This window comes from Leptinotarsa decemlineata, unplaced genomic scaffold (assembly GCF_025532065.1).
Source record: "Leptinotarsa decemlineata unplaced genomic scaffold, Ldec_3_MD MMD2_tig00001019_RagTag_RagTag, whole genome shotgun sequence".
NCBI classification, from domain to species: domain Eukaryota; kingdom Metazoa; phylum Arthropoda; class Insecta; order Coleoptera; family Chrysomelidae; genus Leptinotarsa; species Leptinotarsa decemlineata.
The window spans coordinates 580401-604538 of record NW_027412557.1 but is presented as its reverse complement, the minus strand read 5'-3'; the positions used below and the strand labels follow the sequence as shown (position 1 = coordinate 604538).

The 24138-nt window shown below is 33.5% G+C and overlaps 1 protein-coding gene across 3 annotated transcripts in view; it reads right to left on the bottom strand.

Annotated features, from left to right (window-relative positions):
• The window catches only part of LOC111503297 (telomerase-binding protein EST1A), a 258113-nt gene that overhangs the window by 188409 nt on the left and 45566 nt on the right, over positions 1-24138 (bottom strand). For all 3 annotated transcript variants that reach the window (XM_023157571.2, XM_023157567.2, XM_023157570.2), the window contains 2 exons: positions 22681-22742; positions 17374-17519 (listed from right to left, as the gene is read on the bottom strand). In XM_023157571.2, coding sequence (XP_023013339.2) covers positions 17374-17519; positions 22681-22742 — 208 coding nt within the window. The remainder of the gene's footprint in view (positions 1-17373; positions 17520-22680; positions 22743-24138) is intronic.

The following is a 24138-nucleotide window of genomic DNA, read 5'->3' as shown; positions in this document are numbered from 1 at the left end:
GTCCGGAAAAATTTCGACAGGTACATCTGAAGGCAAAAGAAGTGCATGCCTCATAAAACCTTTCAAATGTTTTCTCTGAAGTCAATATTCCATCCATTATTATTACCTACTCGTCTATTAAATAATGTGTACAATAATACTTTGAAAAAAGTAATAATGAAGAATCTTTTTTCCAAAAAAAGAATTTCACTCCGACAAATTATCTAAAAATGGTCCAAAAACTCGATCAAAACTAAAGTTTATTGGCGCTTTTGAATATTTGTTGCTAAATACGCATATTGTGAGTCGGCGTTTTGCCAAGTGTGTACTGTGTACACTTTTGATTGTATTTAAACATGAATAAGATTCTAAGTAGCCACGCGGTCCAAATTTACTTTTTTCATTCTACTTTGAAGCTATGTAATTTGCTGTTTGCTATAATTTCAGACCTTTCAAATATTTCAGACCTTTCAAATATTCTCTCAAGTCAATCTATTTCATAAAGCATATGGTTTGCCTCATTGACAATCATTTGAAAAAGTGAGCTGAGGAGACCCGAAAACCTTTCAAGTGATAATTCAAAATTGAAATTGAAAGCATTATATTTTCAGAAGAGGTTAATTTTTGGCAAAGAATTTTTTGGTTTTCTATTTCTCCATCTCGATAAAAAAATGTGGGAATGTTCCAAAGATAGGAAGGAAGCAATAATTTTCAAAAAATAGTAACTCTTTACAAAGATGTGTAGATCATGCAAAAAAGTAACTTTCAGACACAAACTGGAAAAAGCCCTCTTGAAACTGCTACTTTCATATAAACATTGCATTACACGAAAGAAATATACTTTCAAAACAAATACTTATATATGAACAACGACTTATACAAAAAAATCTTTTCTCTACTCAATTAGTAAACTTTCATTTAGTATATTGTGTAGGGATCCTGTGAATGATATCTGATTCAATTCCATAACGATTGTTTATTAATAATTATAATCTTTATTTCAAAAATATGCCGGCTCTTACAGCTTGTACAGAGACAACAAAGAATGAAATAATGTCAACAAAAAATAAAAGAAAAATACTACATATACTCATAAATATATACATTTCTATAATTCGGTTTGGTCTAAATAGTCACTAACACTATATGGTTCTAAATCTATTAAATATTTTTTTATTTCTTTCCTAGATTTTTTATGCTCCTCAAATCTTTGATTCGATTAGGCAATTTATTGTACAGATTCATCGACATGTAATGAGGGAGCACGAAATCATTTCTTCTTGTTCTATAGAAATGTTGAATAATATTGTTAAAGAACAGATGCCTATTTTTTTTAATACAAACATTAAGCATTCATAAATATAAAGAGCATATATCGTCATTATCCCGTTATGAAGACATATCTACAGGATTGATTATACTTCAAATTACACATCATTCCGATTGCTCTTTTCTGAATTACAAATATTTTATTTATATTACTATTGTTTCCCCAAAGTATGATTCCATACTCAAAATTGGAAAAATATAAAATTTTTTCGGATTCTTTGTTGAGATATTTGTGAACCACCCTTAGTCCATACGAAATTTTGCTCAATTTGATAGCTGTATAATCAATCTGTTTATTCCATTTCAAGAATTCATCAATATGAAGTCCTAGAAATTTGGTGTCTTCTGAGTATTTTATAGTAATGTTTTCAATATTAAAATTTTGAAGTCGTTCTATCTGTAATTGATTACTTCTAAAAAGTATAAAATTAGTTTTACATTCAGTCAAAATTAGCCTATTCCTAGTGAACCATTATTTTGTATCATTAAACATTTCCATACCTGTTTTTACTACTTCAGGGTATGTTTCACGGCCTATTAATAAATTAGTGCCATCAGCAAAGACTGTAATTGAATTATGTGTGTTCGAATAATAACATAAATCGTTTATGTAGATAATAAATAACAAGGGACCCGCAATACTTCCTTGGGGTATTCCTACTTTCACTGCCGCATTCTCAGATTTGTATGTTCGACCGTGTTTGTTAATAGTAACTATTTGTTGGCGATCTGTTAGATAAGATTCAATTCATTTCAGTGAATTTCCTCTTATACCATATAGTTCTAGTTGTTTTATAAGTATCTCGTGATTCAAGCAGTCAAATACCTTTGACACAACTTAGAACATACCAAGTGCTGAATATTTTCTTATCATTAAGTTTGTTATATTTTGAATAAATTGAAATATTGCACTGTTTGTTGATCTCTCTCGTAAGTATCCGTGTTGGTTATTGCTATAATTATATTACATTATATTACATTTATATAGAAAATTTGTAATGTTATTACACATAGCTAGCTCAAATAATTTTGCAAAACTTGGTAGAATATTTATAGGTCGATGGTTTTCCATAAGTTCAGAATCCCCCTTTTTATAAATAGGTTTCACTAGGGATAGTTTCAGTCTTGAAGGGAAGACGCCAAATTTCATGGAGTTATTTATGATATATGATATAATTTCACTTATGCTCAGTAAACTTCTTTTCATCAAAGAAGTGGGAATTTCATCGTACCCATTAGAGTGTTTATTTTTAACTTTATGAGATTGTTTTATTACCTCTTGAGGAGATATTGGCTTTGCTAACATTGACTCAAAATTATATTTTATTGAACATTCGAAAGGAATATTTGGGAGGTTTGATATTAATTCTGGAACAATTTTAATCAAGAATTTGTTATAGTCATTCACAATTTTTTCTATATCCCCTTGTAGTTGACATTCGGATATTTTTTCTGTTCCTGTTAGTTCCGAGCATATTGTCCACATACATTTATTTTTATTATCAGAAGTCTTTATTCTGTTCAAGTTAATGTATTGAGTTTGTTACTAAATTCGATTATCTTATCTTTAGAGAAAATTCTTGTAAAAGTATGATGATGTATCTTTTTATTTGCCATTTCCCACGTTAATATTTGAGCTTTGTGATCAGAAATGTAAATGTCTATAACTTTTGCCTCATAAGTTCCTGTATAATTTGTAAGTATGTTGTCTATACAACTCTTTGTGGTTGGAGTTATACGTGTGTAGTCAATTGTTTTGTGAATATCAAAACACTGAGTCAGTGTTAGCAAATCTGATTTTATCTTCAAAAGAATGAAGGTAACTTAAAAAATTTTATTCCTATGTTTTCAAGTTCGAATTGTGATTTCCAGTGCTCTGTAGCGCATATAAAACCGCAATTCGGATTATCTTTTAGAAAACATTCAATTTTTTCAACACTGTTTCCCAGTGATTGCATATTTTGATGTATTAGACTTATCCTAGAGAAATTATTGTTTTTTTTTTGCACTACTATTATAATTCTTCAATACCTGCTCATTTACTTTAAAGAAAAACGTTTTCAGGAGATTCTTTTTGATGATATTCATTGTATCTTCTAAAATCAAACATGTGAAAACCAGCTCCTTTGGGCCATAGAGAAGGTTTGTACAATTCCCCTCTATATGCGAAATCAGTTCCTACCATAAAACATTTTTTATTTGGAATATTCGATTTCAGTTCTTTCGCAATAAAGTTTTCCCAATCTGTTTTTTAAATAACTTGTAATGTATTTATCTTCTACTTCTGGTAACACCCTGTATATATACATACATGCTCTTTGTTGTACTCCCACAAAGCCATAGTTGTTTCCATCTTCAGCCTGTCCCGATTTTTCTGATTCGGATGACTCGTTGCTTATTATATTTTAGAATATAAACTGAGTAGAGAAAAGTGTTTTTTGTATAATTCAGTGTTCATAAAAGTATTTGTTTCGAACGTATTTTTCTTTCGTGTAATTCAATCTTTATACGAAACTAGTTGTTTCAAGAGGGCATTTTTTCCAGTTTGTGTCTGAAAGTTACTTCTTTGCATAATCTACACATCTTTGTATAGAGTTACTATTTTTTAAATCGATTTCTACCTTCCTTTCTTTGGAAGATTCCGACATTTGTTTGTATCTAGATGGAAAAGTACCACATAGGCTGAAAAGTCTCGGACCTAACACATAGATGGACTAGTGTCATTGCATTCACCGCTCTTTCAGTTAGTACCAACCTTCAAAAGAAAAATTGTGTGTTATTGTGCTAAGAGTAACACTACTTTTATTAATTTCAAAACACTGGATCAAAATAATTTCATGTTTTAATTTTACACTGCTCTTGATGGAAAAAAATACCGTTCAAGCGAAGCAATGGCTTGAAACGTGTATAAGGACTCTGCTCCATCAGAAACAACAATTAAATGATGGTTTGCTGACTTCAAACGTGGTCGTAGAGACACCGATGATGCAGAACGCAGTGGACGTCCAAATGAGGCAGCAAAACCAGAAAACATAAAAAAATCACAAAATCGTTTTGAATGATCGAAAAGTGAAGTTGCGTGAGTTATATGACATTGTAAAGATATCAAAAGAACGTGTTGGCTTTATATTTCATGAGCATTCAACTATGAGAAAGTTCTGTTCAAATTTGGTGCCGCGCGAGATCATTGTTGACCAAAAATAAAAACGCCTTGATGATTCTGAGCAGTGTTTGGCCATGTTTAAACATAATAAACCGGAATTTTTGCGTCGATGTGTGACAATGGATGAAACATGTATCCATGACTTCACTCCAAAATCAAAACGGTCATCATAATCATAATCTTTATTTCATCCACAAAATTCATACACAAATGTAAACAATAGAAATTACTTACATCCTGCAAGAATTATATCGGACTAGTCAGCTACATAAAAAAGTAATACAAAAGACAAATCTAAAGTTTTGTCATAACATATTAAAATGTATAGAATGTATAAAGTAAATAAAATGTATACCACAGCCATTATATTAATATGTAATCATCTTAGAATTGAAGGAATTTATAAGGAATAGAGGTTCACAGGTATGTCGTGGATAAGCTCTGAAAATTGCTCTCAATACTTTTTTCTGTGAAATGAATGCAACACTGATTGCGCCAATCCAAAATAAATTAACCTTAAGACTTCGATAGAGACAATTTCTCTGAGATTTTTTATTATATATGAGATGGTGCTTAGCTTTGAACATACTGTCATTATATCCGGTTCCCTCGTCATTTTTATGTCTAGAGTTAGAGTAGTGAACCTCGTCCAAAGCGCCCGAAAGCAGAACAATCGGCTGGAAAGGTAAAGACCTTGGTATTTTGAGTTGTGAGTGCGTACGACTATCTTGAGATGGGAGATACCATAAACATATGAATATTATATAGCGTTATTGGAGCGTTTGAAGGCCGAGATTGCAAAGAAACGATCGCATATAGCAAAGAAAAAAATGTGTTTCATCAAGACAACGTACCGTGTCAAAAGTAAATCAAAACAATAACTATATGAATTAAACTTCGAATTGCTTCCACATCCACCGTATCCGCCAGATTTGGTTCCCAGCGACTAATGGCTGTTCGCATACCTCAAAAAAATGCTTGCCGGTAAGAAATTTCGCTCGAATTAACAGATTATTACTGAAACTATGGTCTGTTTTGATGCATAAGATAAATCGTTCTACAAAAGTGGTATTGAAATGTTAGAGCGACGCTGGAATGATTGTGTGGCTCTTGATGAAGATTACGTTGATGAATAAACCCAATTTTGGACAAAAAAAACGTTTTCTTTCTTAGGCCCAGCTCATATGTTAGAAAGCCAAAACTTTTTTTCTAAAATAATTCAAGATATTTCTTAAAGGAGTCAGGATTTTACGACCTTCTCAAGAATACCGCAAATACACCAGATATATGTTGAAAAATGTCTGCTTTCTAATAACACAATATTGAAAAAAGCATAAATAAAATTGAATTGTTTCTACTTCTACTCCATCAAACTTGTTAACAATAAAATGGAAATAATGTCTGTCCACTTTAAAAATGATTTTTGATACGTTAGAAATGTGACACGTTGTAATACAGTATTTATTCCTAAACTCCCAAGTACATAAAACCCTCCTTATAACGTGCGGGGAACGAAACTATATTCTCGCGAACGCATTCTTCTCAGGCAAGCATTCCAGAGATCCATCTCACTTCGAAAATGCCATATAAATTGCAAATGTAAGCAAATTACCTGAACACAACTATGCATCAAGGGACCCTAGAACAAGACACTTAAACGGTGAATAAACGACGATTTAAGTGTCTTAATAAATCAAGATGGCGTTGCCGGTGACGGAATCTTCTTGGAGAGAGATAAATTTCATTATTGTTTTGAATATATCGTAGTTTCCGGGGTGTGAAAATGATTAATTCTGAACATACAGGATAGGATCGAAAATGAACTAATAAAAAACAGAAATGCTTCAACAGCTATAAAACTACCGAGAAAAAAATGTTTCCAGCAAGAGGTAAGAACATAGATTCTAAGATCATTCTAGAATTCGAGTACTATTTATCAACTTTTATATGTGTTTGAGAACGTTAGAAACATATTTTAGATCAAACAAAATTGAAGCTTATACGTATGAGATATGAAGTTACGTTATTTTTGTTAGTTATCAGATTGCATTTTGATTAAAGAAGAATAAATGGGTTTTTTTCGAATCTTCAGAAAGTAAACTTGGGTGGTAGCGGTAGGATTAGTAGTACTGACGTGTCCAAGTATCAATAAAAGTAAAAACTAGAACAACAAATACGACGCATGGCGGCATCAGTAAGAATTTTAGTCATCAAAAACAATGATGCTGGAACGAAAAGTAACGCAAATACAAGAACAAAATGATTAAAAAGAAAGCCAAATGCAAGCAATTGCATAAATATGAAACTTTTCAAACAACTAGTATCGAAACAACAAAAAGACAAAATAAATGTATGTAGAGAAGTCAAAGAAAAGTGAATCCAAAGAGTTTGAAATCAGTTTTCAGGAAGTTAGCAGGGAAATAAGCGACATGGTAGCGCATGAAATGGAAAGAAGAGGAAACCAAGAAGTAGGCAGATATCCCAGAAAGTTTCCCCAATCAACGAGAAGAGAAATAGGATGGCAAAAGAACCATATGCAACTGAAAGCGTTGAAACCTCCAACCTTCGACGGCAATGTTTGTAGACCACACTCAAAGGTATGGAAGTTTATAACCTTGTTGATCATGTATAGTATTGTATAGTAACCGATTTGAAGCAAAAGCGAGCGTCATCAGTCAACACCAAGAAGGAATAGCCATCTCTTCAGTTTTCAGTCTGCTAGGGCAAATATCCTTTAGACGATTCCGGTTAATGTACAGGGCGACTACATTCAACTTGTTAAGCTTTGGAAAGCAAATATGATAACAATAACCCTTAACTACTTAATCCAATTTAGGATCTGAATTCAGAGATTCAACCTAGTAGGTACCTTGATCATTTGTCGAACAAATCGATCTGCAGACTTTTGGATGGATTGAGATATTACCAAGATGTAACGCGCTACGAGGCTTGCAAAACAACATACGATCAGATCAAACCGCTACAGTTCGAAATAGCCAAGAATCTTTCTAGTTTCTTTGCTTTCATTTCACCAAAGACAATAATACAAAAATACTAGAGTCAGTAACAGACTCAATATTAGACTCAATAAACAGTTGCTTACTGGAGAAACCCGATGAAAATGATAAATATAGAAAGGGAAAACCATTTGCTTAAGGTAAGGTAAAATCAAGGTCCAGAAACCCAAGTGAAGATAGATTACCGTATATGAAAAACCAAGAGACACAATATACATCTAGATCCTTAAGTCTGTACAGGGAATACAGCTATCGGTTTTTTAGTAGATCAATTAGAACAGCAACAGGAGACGTTTGTAGGTTTACAGTGTTACACTCCCAAAAAATCGATAATCATCACGTGAAAAGTCGAGACATCCAGACGATCACGAATGTAAGTTTACCGTAGGTACCAGCGGTTCGAATTATTATTATCTCGAACAGAAATCAATGAAATTAAAATGAGGAATGTGGTTCCTAAAACATCCACTAGAGAATATATACCGATATTAATAGAGAAACTTTTGTACGAATTGAAATACATTTCAAAAATCACGGAACATTTCTTGGTTGCAAAAATACTCTATTATTTTGTTCCGAGTCTGGATATTGTAAAAAAAAAACCTCTTCGAAGTCAATGTCTGACAGAAAACTTTGAAGACTGGTAGTGAGGAAGTACTGCTGAGTAGACATATTGAACAGAAAATCCCGGCGATGAATATCATTTTCAACTGAGACTTTCAAATTCCAAGATACTGCGGCGTTTAAAGAAACAACTTTTCTAAAAACGGCGCTCACGTGAAACAAAATTATCCGCTTGATTGATTCTGCTACATTACATGAGCTGGCAGAACCGCGAGTAGTTATGATGTTTCCTAGGTGGCTAAGGACTTATTAACAAAATCTACCTAGAACACGAGGACTTCAATGGGAATGCAGTAAACACCAAAATAAAAAACGAAGCCGACATTCCCGAAAAAAACAAATATCGATACAAAAACAAAAAACAAAATTGAAAACACTAGACACCTAACAAAAAAAGTTTAATTGGTTTCCAGAAAGGATGACTCAACTAAATTATATCCACTAAAAATGATTTTGAACTTTGGTGATGAAAAACAGATACTAGCAATCAGAAGATAGAATCAAAATAGACTTCATCAACTCAGAAAATGGGCACCACAAAGTACTTCCATTTGAGTTATGTGATCTACCAGCGCTAGCAAATACCATTGGAATTTGTTTAAAATGTTTGACTTGTAGGGCTTGTTTGACTCATTTTGAAATATTTTTTTTATTAGGCAGTATCGACTGCTACGGTCATCAGCTGCTTCCTCTTAACTAGAGCCTCATATATCATATTCAACGACAAAAATCATAAATCAGGAAAGTATTGAGAGGTTAGAAATACTAAACCCCAACAGAATTTTAGAAAGTTATACTTATTACAAAAATAAGCGAAATGTCCAGGTACTCATTTCTCAAGAATTGAAACATTTGAAATTCGTTCACGTTCCAGAAATGAGCATAAAATAAGCAGTGCATTTTCCACCAGCTTATCGAGAACAATTTTCATGCGAAAGTTCTGATTGCCATTTATTGAGGCTTAACTTCGAGAAAAAGAAAGTCTGAGCATTCTAGATAGGTTCTTGGAATAAACAAATAAACATCGAAAAAAAAAGTTGATCAATAGGTACAGTTTATTGTATGATTTTCAATATAAAGGGTTTTACAAAAACCGCGACAGGTGTTTCGCTATACAATAAATAGACCTTGAGGAAGCTATTGTATAGCGAAATACGTGTCGCGGTTTTTGTAAAACCCTTTTACAGTGAAAATCATACAATAAACTGTATTGATTAGTTTTTTAATATGGATTTTCATCAAGTATCGGCCAGTTCTATTCAATTAATAAACATCGACTCATCATCTGCTTCTTCTAGTTTTAAACTAAAAAAAGTAATATATTCAAAAGTACGCTCCTGTCGTCTGAAAGATATAAATTCCGTCCATTGACGTACCCGCTCCATTAAATTTCATGAACCTCTCCAAACTTGAAAGGTGTACTTTTTCTGACTTTTCGATGAGTCAGACCGCCCAAGAAAACGCATAAAGTCTATTTTGGAATAATGGAAGGGCATTTATTACTCTCAGAATTTCGTTCGTCATATTCATGTGCGTTGCTTTCGTTTTTATCGAACAATTTATGATGACAACACGACGACAATGATGGAACTAAGTCGAACAATATATTCGTCGATCGTGTGAGCGTTAACATTTTATCGATAGAAGGATGAAATCGGTTATTTAGATGGCTAAAACTCACTTTAAGTTACATACAAAAAATGATGTGTAACAAAAACTTCTTGGATAATGAATATTTATGTACAAAGCAAATGGAAATCGAGGTAAGTCTGAGAGGTGTAAGCATATTATTACGTCTTCCCCGTAGGTTTGGAAATAATTGACTATACTCTACAATTAAACTTAACTTTATTTCGCTGCTACACTGACACTACTACACTCACAATACTACACAAACACTTTAATTTAAACTTTAAATGTCTCTCGCCTTATTAGATCACTTCGTACCGCACTTTCAACTAGACTTCTCGATCTGCGTGTTGGTAGTGTTTATATATGGCAATCAAAGTCTTCACGCGACATCTAGAACAATCGCGAAGCGCAAGTCGCGTTGAGCGCTATCATGGCAGACCAATTGCGGCCAGCGTTATTTTTCTTTCGAGGATGGTTTAGAACAATACATTGAAAAAACCAATGTATCGAATAAATTTCGAAACAATCACCTCTTCCAAAACGTTCCTACACAAGATGATCTGCCAAATGAGTGACGGCAAACAACTACTTCCCTGGGTAGTATTACGAAAATTGAATTATATTTGACATTGTGCAAGTTTTCTTCTAGAAGAAATTTGTACCAAAAAATTCTGACAGAGTTAAGTGCAATAATGGGCCATAGTAGTCGATGCCGTTCACTCCGAAAAAAATCATCAACTAGATGAGAATAATAAAAACGATGTTTATATGTGAATATACTTGTTCCATCAATCTTCGAAACACTTTTCAAACTCGATATTTAGGATAGCCTTTTAGCTTTTCAGTGATGTGCTTTTAATGTAATCTATTCTTATAAAATTACGAACGTGTGAGATGGAAAAAGTCACACGGAGTCATGTATGGCAAAATATGGAGGCTGAGACATCGTTAAAGTATTGTTTTAAACCAAAAATGCATTAATAAAGAAGTGTGTGCAAGTGCATAATAATAATAATAATAATACGACTGTAAAGTCGTCAGGAGTTCGGATCCCCTTCTCTGCATGGTCCGTGACCATGAGAGAGCAGGAATTGGAGCATTTCTCCTTAGGGCAGCTGCTCGAGCAGCTGATGAACTCGGTATAGTTTTCGACTCTGAACGAGGTGACTACAACTCTGTCACCGAGTTGGAACCCGTTCAGCAAAAAGCTCAGATAAAAGCCGCAGAGATCACCTTATATCTGCGGAGACACAGGGATAAGCCGATGCATGGGGTCTTCTTCAATAACATCGAAGACCTTGGCTTATCAAAGCGCCTGACGTTCGCTTTTCTCAGGTCGAGTGGGCTGAAGTCGGAAACTGAGGGGTTCATCATGGCTTGCCAGGATGGTGTCTTCAACACCTTAGTCTACCGCAGTCGCGTGATGGGTATAGAGGTTCCTGACACAAGGTGCAGGGCCTGCCGCGAGGCGCCCGAGACCCTAATGCACTTGCTATCAGCATGTCCAGCATATGCGGTCTCGGCCTATATCCATCGACATAACGCGGCCCTAAGAGTGCTATATTACCATCTACGGCACTCTTACGGTATTGACGAGACACCGGTGTTGCCCTACGCTCCGGGGGATATTGAATCCGTTGTGGGGAACGAGAAGTGCCGAATTCATTGGAACTATTCGTTCCCCACCCTCAGGCTCATACAAGCTAATAAGCCTGATGTAGTCCTTCTCGACCACCAGACCAAAACGATATTTGTCGTGGAGTCTTCAGCTCCTGGCGAGACGAATATCGTCAGAAAAGAGGAGGAAAAACGGATAAAATATCGAGATTTTCTCTTCGAACTCCGCAGACTCTATCCAGATCACTCTGTCAAGATGGTCGTTCTGATTATTGGAGTCCTTGGTGGAATGATGTCTTCTCTACTCTCGAATCTCAAAATCATACCGGCTTGCCGCACTAAGGCAGAAATCTTAGCCGCACAGATGCAGAAGGCTGTCATTCTTGGCTCACTGCGTTTGCTCATGGCACATGATTCTCGGACCCAATGATCACTTACCCCACGGTGTGGGGAGTGGTCATTGGTTGATTATGCTGGCGCGCCCTCCCGAATGTATCGGGGCTTTGGGGGATAGGGCCTGACCAGCGCACACTACGGTGAAAAAAAAAAATAATAATAATGTCTTTATTTCCAATGAAAAATAAAATGTTACATGAGATTCGTCTTGTTACTCAGAAATCCCAAGGGGAAGTTCACCCGAAGGTGCTCTACCACTCAACCCTTGCTATTTTAAATACTCATAATATAACTTAAAGACTAACCTAACTGATCCTAAAACCTAAATTTATATAGCACAGTTTTTGGCATTTGCTTCTGGTATTAATTGGCATTTGTTGGGTCACCTGAATATTCACCACTAACAACAAAATAAAAAAAAATTATATGGAAGATAACGAAAAATGACTACTTGTCGAACACAGATTGTAAAAAAGAGGGTATACGAAAGAGAAATGCATCAGGATGTGTTAACTTGCAGAAAACTTTTTTGAATTTATAAAAATTACTACGGTGTTTTAGCGAATCGGGAATAGAATTATAAAGATGATCGTGGTGCAAAAACTATGAATTGTTATTCCACATATCCGAGCGTTTTATTTTTATCAGATTGTTTCAGACAAATCATCAGCGTCTTCTATGATTGTAATTCGGCGATTGTTCATAACCATTTCTTTCACTTTACCGTTTTCATTGGTGGTTTATGTGCTGGGGCGTCCGGAGTGTTCAAAATCTTCAACGTCTTTACTCAGGTCTTTACGATAGAACTTTGTTAATATTTCACACATTTTGTTACACTGTATTTCATTTTTCATGCAAAATTCGATACCAAACCTTCGCTCCATTTGTTTCGACAAACGAAAATCGCCAAGCACTTAAAAACACGTCTAATTTTAGCGGCTGCCACAGAGAACATTAACAATGAATACTTCTGTGAATTTTATCATACTTCAGGGCATGTACACCAAAAAAAACAAAAATTTGGCAATCGGACTCTCCAAACCCGTGAAATTTAAAAATTCCCGTTATTTTCTGAACATACCTGAACAATGAATCTCAATGAATCTCTATTTTAAAAACACATTGTTGGGCTTTTTGTAATTAAACAACACAGAATATCAAGTAAGATCATTAACAGTTAACTTCAGGAAGCAACAGCAGAAATGATTTGTACAATTGTTCGCCGACCGGTAAGAACATTTACCTGCCCATCTATACATTTAAATCACATTCATTTTATAGATTTTTCAATGGCATCACTTAAATTGAATGCCTGCCTTAGGCTTCTTATTGTTTCCAATTAGAAGTGAAGCTATTATCCATCAAAAACCATAAATTAATGCAGGCATTAAATGCTATCCATATTTTAAATTGGTTTTGAAGATGATGACCATATTTATATTGACAAAAAGTGTTATGGAAGTCGTTTTCAGAGAAAAGTATATAGTTTAAGATCCCAGAGCCGTCAGATCTTTGTAATTTTAGCAAAGATAAGTTTTTTTATACGTCTTACAAATGTAATTTCCAACGTGCTGTCGTATAAAATGAGTTTCAATCTTATTCCTGTCAGTTGGTGGTGGTACACTTGAAAATCTTGGGAAAGTGAAAATGATATCCCAAGAAGGTGTTTAATTTGACAAAATTTCTTGTACGGCTTTCATATACTAAGATACTAGTTACATATGGGATCTTTTCTAACCAAACGCCATACAAAAAATGAGACGAAAAATAAAAAAAATGTCATTTTTAGAAAAGTGACTTCTCTATGTAATTCATGTACGGCTATAGCAAAATTGTATATCAAAAACGGTCATTTATTTGGTCATGCCATTATTAATTGGATTATACAGGTCTGTAAGTATAAGATCATCTGTACAAGAGTAAATGGACTTGAGCCCCTTGAGCCTCGCGACTAAAAAGACACTCGTCTCCGGTTAGTTTTTGGGGACCCCATGCAATAATTCAGTTAGGAAAGTCACAATAAAACAATTCATCAGATCAGAAAGTAATAAAAGCACCTAGAGGCTGACTTTCGACCAAAGAAGGTCAGATGTCAATCTTGCTGAAGTGCCCATCAGTAAGTTGAGGACCGCTCCGGGGGAGCGGTGGTGGATGGACGAGATGGAATGTTCTGCACACATTAACCGTGTGGTGAAGATTCCAACTCACGGCACTCAACCCGGCGGGGGGCATGGAAGGAGCCCCAATTTTGGTGTACGGGGTTGATCTAACATTTACCGTTCAATGAACCCACAAATGGCATGACAATATAAATGATTCTTCTTGATAATAAAATCCAATTTCACAAAATTCGATAAGACTATCCTATTTTTTGTAAGGCGTTTGGTTAGAAAAATTCCAGTAATAATTAATATCCAAAATGATAAAAAACGAACAAGAACTTTTGACAAATATTGTTTCACGTACACCAATTAAAGGAAAAATGTTAAAACTCACTTTCTATTCTAGGTCTACAACAATCATACATTTTTGAGGCCCTCAAAAATTTAGTAGGGGCTCGTAGTCCATTAGAATAAAAAAATACTACTACAGTGCTGACGTAAATATTCCCCCACCCCTCCCACTCAAATATTGAACGGAACAGGAAATCAAGGTCGGACAGAATGTACGTAAAATAGTATCATTTTACGTACTTTTCAATAAGAAAGACAATTATGTTACATCACTCGTCACCGTGAGGATGCTATCAACTTTTTTTTATAGAAAGAGAGCTCTTGTGATAGCTCGTTTGATAGGTATTTCAATTCTCTATTCAATACTCATTATTGGAAATCGAATCAGCCGTTCCTGAGTAATTAGCAATTTTATATTAGTTTAAGGAATCTGCTAACGAGGTATAAATATCACAATTTCAAGAGAAAAATGTTCAAAACTCACTCCAGTTCTTTCAAATATAGGTAATAAATGTGTTTATTGTTCACTCTCTGACAATGATGAAAACTGTTTACATTTTCTTTTTCCTACATTATGAAATGTTCCTGGGGTAATACCGTTGCAAGCATTTCTTTTTCTATCCAAGAGTACTGAAATGAATTGCAGTTGTGTGTCGTACACATCAGATGTCACGTATTCCCTTACAAACATCCAGAGGTAATAAAAAAAATCTAATTTCTCTGGTGAGGGATCAGGTTTGCCTGTCTACCGGTTTGAAAAATTGTTGAACCATAATGTGTTTTAAACTAATATTAGGTTTCAGCAAGATGAGGTACCTCTTTTTTATGATGAGTCTAACCTGAGTAAATATGTAAATACTATGTCCAACGATTTTATTATTTTTTTATCTACTCAATACTGTTGATTGCTGAGGAGATTGGTGTAATGACTACTACTTAGAACCTTCTGAATAATTTTTTAATTTCTAGTACATTATCTACATCATAATCATCTTTTCTCATTCAATAAAACCGTTCAACAAAAATTTTTTTTACTTATTTTATTTTTTCAAGTTTTTAGTTTTTAATTTTGTTACTCAATTCTTCTTATTCTGTTTAGTTCATTTAGTGCCTCAGTATTGCAAGGTAATATATAATCCGCCATTTTGTAGCCGCTGCCAACTAGAATTTGCATCTTTTTCAAAGTGTACTACTATTCTACTAGTCAAGCCCTGTCATTTGATACCCATATTGAGGTAGTTGTGAAAAAATACGTAATCCGCCATTTTGTAGTTTCGGCAATCTTGCAATGCGGCAATGATACAAATTTATTGAATTGTATTGCCATCAAAACTAGATATGTGTACCAAATTTCATATCAATTCGTCTACAGGAAGGGGGTCAAACTTCAATTACTAAATTTGATCTGAACAAACAAGGCAGGCTGAATAAAACCGTTTAAAAATGTGGGAATCTTTCCACGATAGAAAAAGAGCAATTCATTTCATAATAAACTCAAACATATTTTAATGTATAATGAATACACAATACAAAAATATAACTATACTTGAGTATTCTTGGCATACTGAATCGAATAAAATTATGTTTTTTGCTCTTCCTGAGTGTCCTATCAAATTCGATGATTAAATGTGTTTTTGAAGTTCAATTATTTAAATTTAAATAAGAAATAAATGTGTAGCAATATATTTGAGTGTATGTAATTTGTAGGTGTGGGTAATGAATTTTTGTCCACCCTGTTCCTTGATAGGTATAAATGAATGCATTAATTTTATTATTAGTTTGAATATATATAATATAATGTATATATTTATAATGTATTTATATTTACATCAAAGTGATCCTCTCAACAAAAACAATTTCATTTAATGAACCCTTTATTCACATAGCTATTTGTAAAGCTTTTTCAACTTTCTCATTTTTGGTAACAGTTACAAACAATTTGTTTGGTGCATTTTGAGTACACCGATGTACTATTCAAATTTTTTTATAAATTTTTTATTCTCCATACTTCCACAACATAGGTGAATACAAAAAAAATATTTTAACTTTCAGTAATGACAATTTCTATCCGGTGTTGCAATTCATATATATCTGGTGATGCCATGCCCCCCTTTGCTGAAGCGCTACTTTGAGGATGTTTTCTGAAGGTTTCATTTTGCCAATATTCTTCAAATTACATGCCTATTTCATTTTCAAAATGAAAAAAGTGGGTGATCTGACTACAGAATTGCCAGGTATCATACTTATTAGTATCCAAATTAAAATCAAAAGATGAGCAATGTTTCTTCGTATGTCTCGTTTAGGAAATGAAAAGGTAAATCTTGATTTGAGTTTTGTAGGTAATTTACGAATATATTCAATTGCCTTATTTTGCAAAGTAGGGGTGTAAATAGATTTTTTGCACAATGAACATTTCACATATTTGATAGTTGCAACAATATAATTCAATTACTATATTTTTTCTGACACTTTAGACATGCTGGAACCATAAGAGAGATAGGTCAATAAGCAATAATATAAATTTGAAACATTTCTTATAATGTACCACTAATCTATTCATCTTATGATGTTTGCAAACTATAATTTTCAGTAATAAAGTTATTAAATTACTCATTTTATATACATAATCAAGTAAAACTGGTTTACATTACCCAATGAGAAACGGCAGTGAGTTTGTCATATGTCAATTTTCATGAGATTATCAAAATTAGTATGTGACGATATTTCAGGAATGATATAATCTAGTTTAGTACACAACCTAGTTTAGTTTACACAACCAAGATGAAATATTAATAATTAGAGAGGTAGCACTTCATGATGTTTCATTATGTTTGGAAATTATGCAGCACTCCCTTGTTATAAAATCATTTCCTTCCTCCTTCTCCTTTGCATAGTATAAGAAATGTAATCTATGACACAAAATCAACCTGATGAAGACACTTCTATAGTCAACTGCTAATGAGCCAAATTAATTAGGGAAACACTCATTGAAAGTCTTCTGGCGCATGGGAAAATTATTTATATTGAATTGAACAGTAGTGTTTTTGGAGGTTAAATAATAATTAGAGAGATGAAAAAGGCATTTCTATTGAAATCAATAATAGTCCAAGTAGGAATCCATCAAATAATAGGTCGCCCAAAGTAAAGAAAAAAAAAGACTTACCTTTCAGCTGCGTGCTTTCAATAGCAAACATATTAAGGGCAAGTAACTGCAGAAATCTGTTGCACGGCAGGGGAACAGGAGAGTGTTGCAAAAGTGCTCGAAATTCTTTTAGCATTTGGAGAGCAGCTTCCTGAAATGTCTCCATCCTGCAACAAACACTTCAATAAAAGAAACTTTACTAGGAGTAGGGGTAACAAAAGTTAATTTATGTGGAGTGATGCATTCAATGGAATTCTAACGCTAACGATCCTCTATGCAAGTCAGAAAAAATGCAGGAACAGTGGCATCAATTATTTCAAATTATCACCTCTTGTAAGATGCAAAGAAAAGTGACTGTAAATATGAATATCCAAGGTATTGACACATAATATCTAGACGTTTGAAACATTGAAAAAAATCAAATTTTTGGAATTGAAAATCCTTTTGGTTATTCCTAGATTCCCTTTGTTTAAATTCTGGCAGTTTATATAACTGAGAAGTTCTGAACAGGAAATAAGTTTAAAAATAAAACAGTATCACTGAATATGTAACTGTGGAATCTTGGGAAAAAAATTCTCATGGAGAGGGAAAGGGAATATACTACTTACTAGTACATACATTTTTTGATAGACCCGAAAAGCGTTTTTTTAACGAACCAAATATTAATTTCGATGTCTTTTAGAACATCATCGACTTTTTGCACAGCATTTCAAAATACTCTCATAAATTAAGAATCGAATATTAATTAAGACTTAATTAACCAATATAATAGATGTGTATTACAATTTATGACTTTTATAATCATTTCATTACCATCTATATAAAATTGAGTTGAGTTTTTTGTTTTACAATGACCTTTAGCAATAGTATTTTCTCTGCAAATAACCCGAACTTTTCAATTTGAATTGATAGAGACGGGGTTTTTCACACTATGGTATCTTAATGACAGTGATCAACAGTTTTAAAGTTCTGTGATAGAGTAACATGAAATAAAAATTTGTTTTACCAGTTACAGAAAAATTAGAAACAATCATTCGTCTTTCATTTACAAAATTTTCCTATCAAAGCAATTGTCAATGTGGCATGAAAAGTTTGCATTTTTATTCCAGAAATGACTCCATGAAATGTAGTAATAATCTAAGGTATTTCTGTTAAGCAATTTTAATCAGTAATTAAGTGTCAAAGTTGATTGTCCAACATACCACAGGAAATTATTAGATAGATAGATATGTGTGAATAAACATATGTTTATTCACTTCAGAGTATTTGTAGTGCTACATGAAAACAGTGGAATACGTTGACTGTAAAAGTACGTCACAAAATACAAAACTTCAAATATGGAATTTCGTTGTCTGTATATATAAAAGTAAATTCTAAAAAATTTAAATAAATTACACTAATATATTAAATAGAAAAATTTTATTTGAATGAAACTTTTGCATCTTTATTCAACTTGAAATAATTTCTCAATACTGTAAGGCATCAGATACACAAATACGATACAAGAGAAAGAGATGACTTGGTTGTCCCACGAACTAACCTTTCAAGAACCATGAATTCTATTTTTCACAGAGGACTCTTGAACTATAACAAGCTTCCTAATAAAATTAAACAAAGTAACCCCCTACATCTCTTCAAACGCTCCTTATCTCAATATCTACGGGCACAATACTATTCCAATTGAGTTGTTCATCATTCTTCTCTTTATTAATCTCTTCATCATCTACTACTGCTATGTTTTACCCAATATATTCTACTATATAGGTATATTTCAGTTTTTTTTGTAATTTTGTTTAATAACTGATATATTTGTATAATATTTATGTATATTAGGATATCTATTTCAAATAAATCTATTTATATTTCTATAAGAATTACTTCAAAGACTTCAGAAATCTGCTTACATTGTAAGCAGATTTCTGAAGTCTTTGGGGATGAATGTAGGCGAAGAGAAAGTTGTCAATAGAGCAATAAAATTCTATTCCCAAGATAATACAAATACAAAAGGGCGTTTTTGTTATAGTAGAGAGTTAATCACAGCCGCGAAGCTACCTTATAAATGAAAGAGTCTTTAATAAGGCAATATTTTGGAATATGCAAAAATAAAGTTTTTTTGGCGAGTGACGTTTGCGTTAATTGAAAACCGATTTTGATGTTTGTCTATGATACATATAGTTTCAATAATAAAAATTAATATTAGAATCTCGTGGCTTGTCTTTACACAGGAAACATAGAGCTCTTTTCTGTAAAACTGAAATCGATTGCAATGTTGTCATAATACGTGCACCCCAGAAAGGGATCCCATATCGTAGGTGAGATTCTATGAGAGAGTGATATGTAACTTTGGCAGCAGCAAATCCTAACTCACAAGATGTCAGCCTCACACTATAAGAAGACCCAGAGGATAACTTCGATTTGAGAACCCTGATATGGTCTTCAAATTTCAAATCACTGTCATGATAGAGTAGAAACTTGCATAATATACTGTTAATAATACTTCGAGATCAACATAAGTACTCTTATCACATATATTATTGAAGACAATCTACTGCATATATTGTCTATCTGAATTGTCGACCTAAAAGTATCATCAATGTTGATGCCCAGAAACTTCACCGAGGTACTGCAAATAATTTTTTTTGTTATCGAGTGTTACGTGATGTGACGTTTCTAAACTGTTGTTGGTTTTGAATATGAGGCAGTCGGTTTTTCCTTTATTTAGAATCAACTTGTTCTCAAGAAAATATTCTTTGCATTTTGATTGCTTCACTTTCGTTTTTGATTAAATCTGGTAAAATGTCACCAGTCAGCAGGAGATTGGTGTTATCAGCATAGTTGAATATTACTGGAGTTTTTTCCCAACACCAAACCGTTATTTTAACACTTCTGCAAGAGGAGGATCTTCCTCTTGAAGATGTCACTTGGTGATCGAAACACGTGTCGAGGTGTTAAAATAACGGTTTGTGTTGATGTTTGGTGTTGGAAAAAAATCCAGTAATATTCATTACTACACCAAAGGTTCCAAACACTGCATCACATCAGCAAAGTTGATCAGATGAGCAGAATTTACATATTTTGTAGCCTCGCTGATGTCCTTGATAAAAAAAATGAATAGTATTGGGCCTAGAATACTATCCTGCGGGACTCCTATTGATGAATTCAAGGCTTTTGATCTAACTGTTTTGGTATTCTGGTTGAGTTGTACTATCTGCTTTCTATTTTTGAGATATGAGTTAAACTATACAGTGCATTTCATCTCTCACTAGAGGAGAGAAACCCTTTCGAAAATTTAAATAGCATGGGGTGGTGAGTGATAGCTCATCCGATATAGGGTGTTTTATTCTCTATTAAACTGAGCGAAGGAATTAAAATTTGCTACATTAATTCAAAAGTTATGATTGTTTAAGAATAACGACATTTAACGTAGCGCAATGCCCCTTAGAATTAAATATTCGGCCCTATATGATATCGGTTTTGGTTCAGACGTATTTGTCATTTGCGTAGATATTAACTGCACGTTTTTGTAGGTGTTTTTGGATGTTTGAGGATAAATGGTCAATACAAGAAACTGGCATCACGGAGAGTGCAAGTCAGTTTATTCTAGCTGTTAGTTGTGCATGCTATTCATCTTCAGACAATGGTTGCACCACGTGCATTAAATGAGAAATGTGAAGCGATTGTTATTTTTGGTGAAGCTCGTCGCAATCATCATGAGGCTGTACGAATGTTTAATGAACGTTTTCCAGATCGCCCTATTGATAGACATTATTTCAAACAATTAGTGGAAAAATTTCATGAGAACGGTAGTGTGCAAAATAAAACACGTTCTGGGTGATCAACTATATGGGAAGATAAACAAGTGGACAATATGAGCGAAATTGAGAAGAACTGCTGCCTTAAATTATGAGGTTTCCCAGATGATGGTATTCAGAGTTGTAAAAAAAAATGTCATCCCTACAAAATAAAAATGTTGCATGAACTGACGAACGATTATACAGACCGCCATCTAGAATATTGTGAAACTGTCTCTAACAATATTTTGCAAAATTCCAGCTATTTCAAACACATTTGTTTCAGTGATGAGGCTATTTTTTTTAAACGGTCACGTGCATATACAAAATGTGAGGTACTATTCCGATGAAAATCCTCGACTTTTTGGCGAAACTCACACCCAGTTTCTGCAAAAAGTTAATCTTTGGGCAGGAATACTGGGTGACCACATTATAGGACCGATATTCACTGAGAAAAATCTGACTGGTGCTCTCTATTTGGAAATGCTGGAAACAGTGATAGATCCACTGATAGTGGCAACCGTCGAAAATGAATTGAACTAATTTGTCATGGACATTATTTTGCAACAAGATGTATCTCTTCCTCATTTTACAGTTGCTGTGAGGACTTATTTGAATACAATTTATGCAGGACAATGGATCGGGCGCCGAGGATCTGTGGAATGGCCTCCAAGATCACCAGATCTAATTCCTTTAGATTTCTTCCTATGGGGTTATCTAAAATCTAAAGTCTACGAGACTCAGTGTCACTCTATTCAGATGTAACGTGCACGGACTACGGAAGTGTGTGCAACAATTACCTGCCATACTCTGCAAAGCGTCAGGACTGAAACTAAAAATAGACTCTATTTTTGCCAGGAGGTCAACTGGGAACATTTTGAACATTCACTATAATAACAGAAAAAGTTAGTGTTAGTTTAGTTGCCTTCCAGATGAAGTTATGGGTGAACTATTCATACAAAAATGTACACTGTAGAAATCAAAAATCGATTTTCCTAAAAGTCCAGTAACGAGTTAGATAGGAGGAGGGGGGTAACACTTATGATGCGCACTGTTTTTTTTTTTTTTTCGTTAATCAGCTGTCGCCCCCATACGAACGACAACTCTCAGAAGTTGAGAAACTTGTGCGAGCTAAGGACTAACGAGGTCTTTTAACGTGTGATTTCTATCTCGGTTGCAGAATCATCCCAGCTTCAACCAGATAAATTCTCTCGATAAAAATATCTGGTCGGGACGGGAATCGAACCCACGGCCTTCCGATCAGGTGCACTACCACCGCGGCCAATTCCACAACACTGTATATCATTAGAATATCATGAAATTTGACATTCTATATATAAATAGAAGTTACTTTCGTAGAACAAGTGAATTGGGCCCTGATAATGATGTGAAAAAGATTTTCAAATTATTTCAGTAATTTTCTAGAAATTAATTGGAGGAAGAGATTATTTATTCCACATTTTTCTGTTCAAAAGTTTTCCTAAAGACAGTGTCACATATATTATAAAATACTAATTATGTTATTGAAAAAACTCACCCAATTTTTGTTATAAGTTTTCCGTGGACATGGAGGTAGCTGATTACAAATCGTTTGTTTACCTGCAATAAGAAACCACTATAAATACAGTGTGACACATTTGATATGAAGACACCCATATAATTAAGTCATTTTTGAAAATAGAGATTTTATTTTTGGTACAGGCATAGACCTTCATCGGTTGCACTTTTTGCAATTCATAGCCTGAGTGACAGCCTCAAACCCAGCCTGTGATTCCGCGAAATAGGCAAATTCTCGATATTTTGCTTCGTGTTGAAGATACCAAAGTGAGTTACGTGAAAACCCTACATACCGAATTTCAACCCAATCTTCGAAATTTGATTTTTTTTGTAATTTTCGTATTCAAGTTCGATTTTCAATTATTGGTTCAAATACAGAAATGATAACATACTAAAAATCAATTAAATTGATGTATTTTTCTCATTTAGAGTTATTAATTGAAAATCGGACTTGAATATGAAAATTAAAAAAAAAAATCAGAATTTGAATTTTGCGTTGAAATTTGGTATGTAGGGTCAAAATCGATTTCTAAGCAACTGCAATGAAAAAAATCTATTTCATGATCATAACATTTTGGAATCTCTCTGGAATATCGGAAAAACTTCAATTTTACGATCTATTATGAACATTTCACATATTCAGATAATACATGAAATTCCTATAGCAAAGTGTCAACAGATTTTTCAATATCTCTGCAAGTAAAGATCAAAAAAAAACTTGATTTCAAAATTGTCGGTTTTTCTTCTATATCTTCGAAACCAAAAAATGCTGGACTCGATTTTTTTGGTATCTTTCAAAACTACTCGAAAATAGGCACATTTAGATATATAGATAGATAGATAATTTTATTAATATCCATAAATCATTTCATGACATGAGATAAGTCCAATGGTAGTCATAAAAATAAGATAAATATAATAGTTTGAATAGTCAGGTATTTACACATAAAACATTAAATAATTGATTTAGCATACACATACAAATATAAGTCGAAACTTGGATGCCAACTATTTACAAAACTTCTTGACAATATAAAACAAAATGTACATATAAAACAAATTAAAAAGTGTGGAAAATTTGTCTATCGGTCATATTCAACTCAATGTATTCAGTTAGTGAATAAAAGGAGTGATGGAGCAAAAACTTCTTTAGGTCGGATTTGAAAATTTTTAAATTTTTTGCTAAAATTATGCATTCAGAAAGCAGGTTATAAAAGTACCCTCCAGCATACAGGGGAGATTTTGTGTACCATGTTTTGTTAAATTGATTTAGGTGTAAGAGTTTTTTATATCTAGTTTCGTACTTGTGAAGATCGCTATTTTTTGTAAATTTATCTTTATTATTATATGTATAAATTAATAACTTATATAAGTAAACACACGGGAATGTTAGAATATTTTCCTGTTTGAAAGTATTTCTACAAGATTCATTATAATC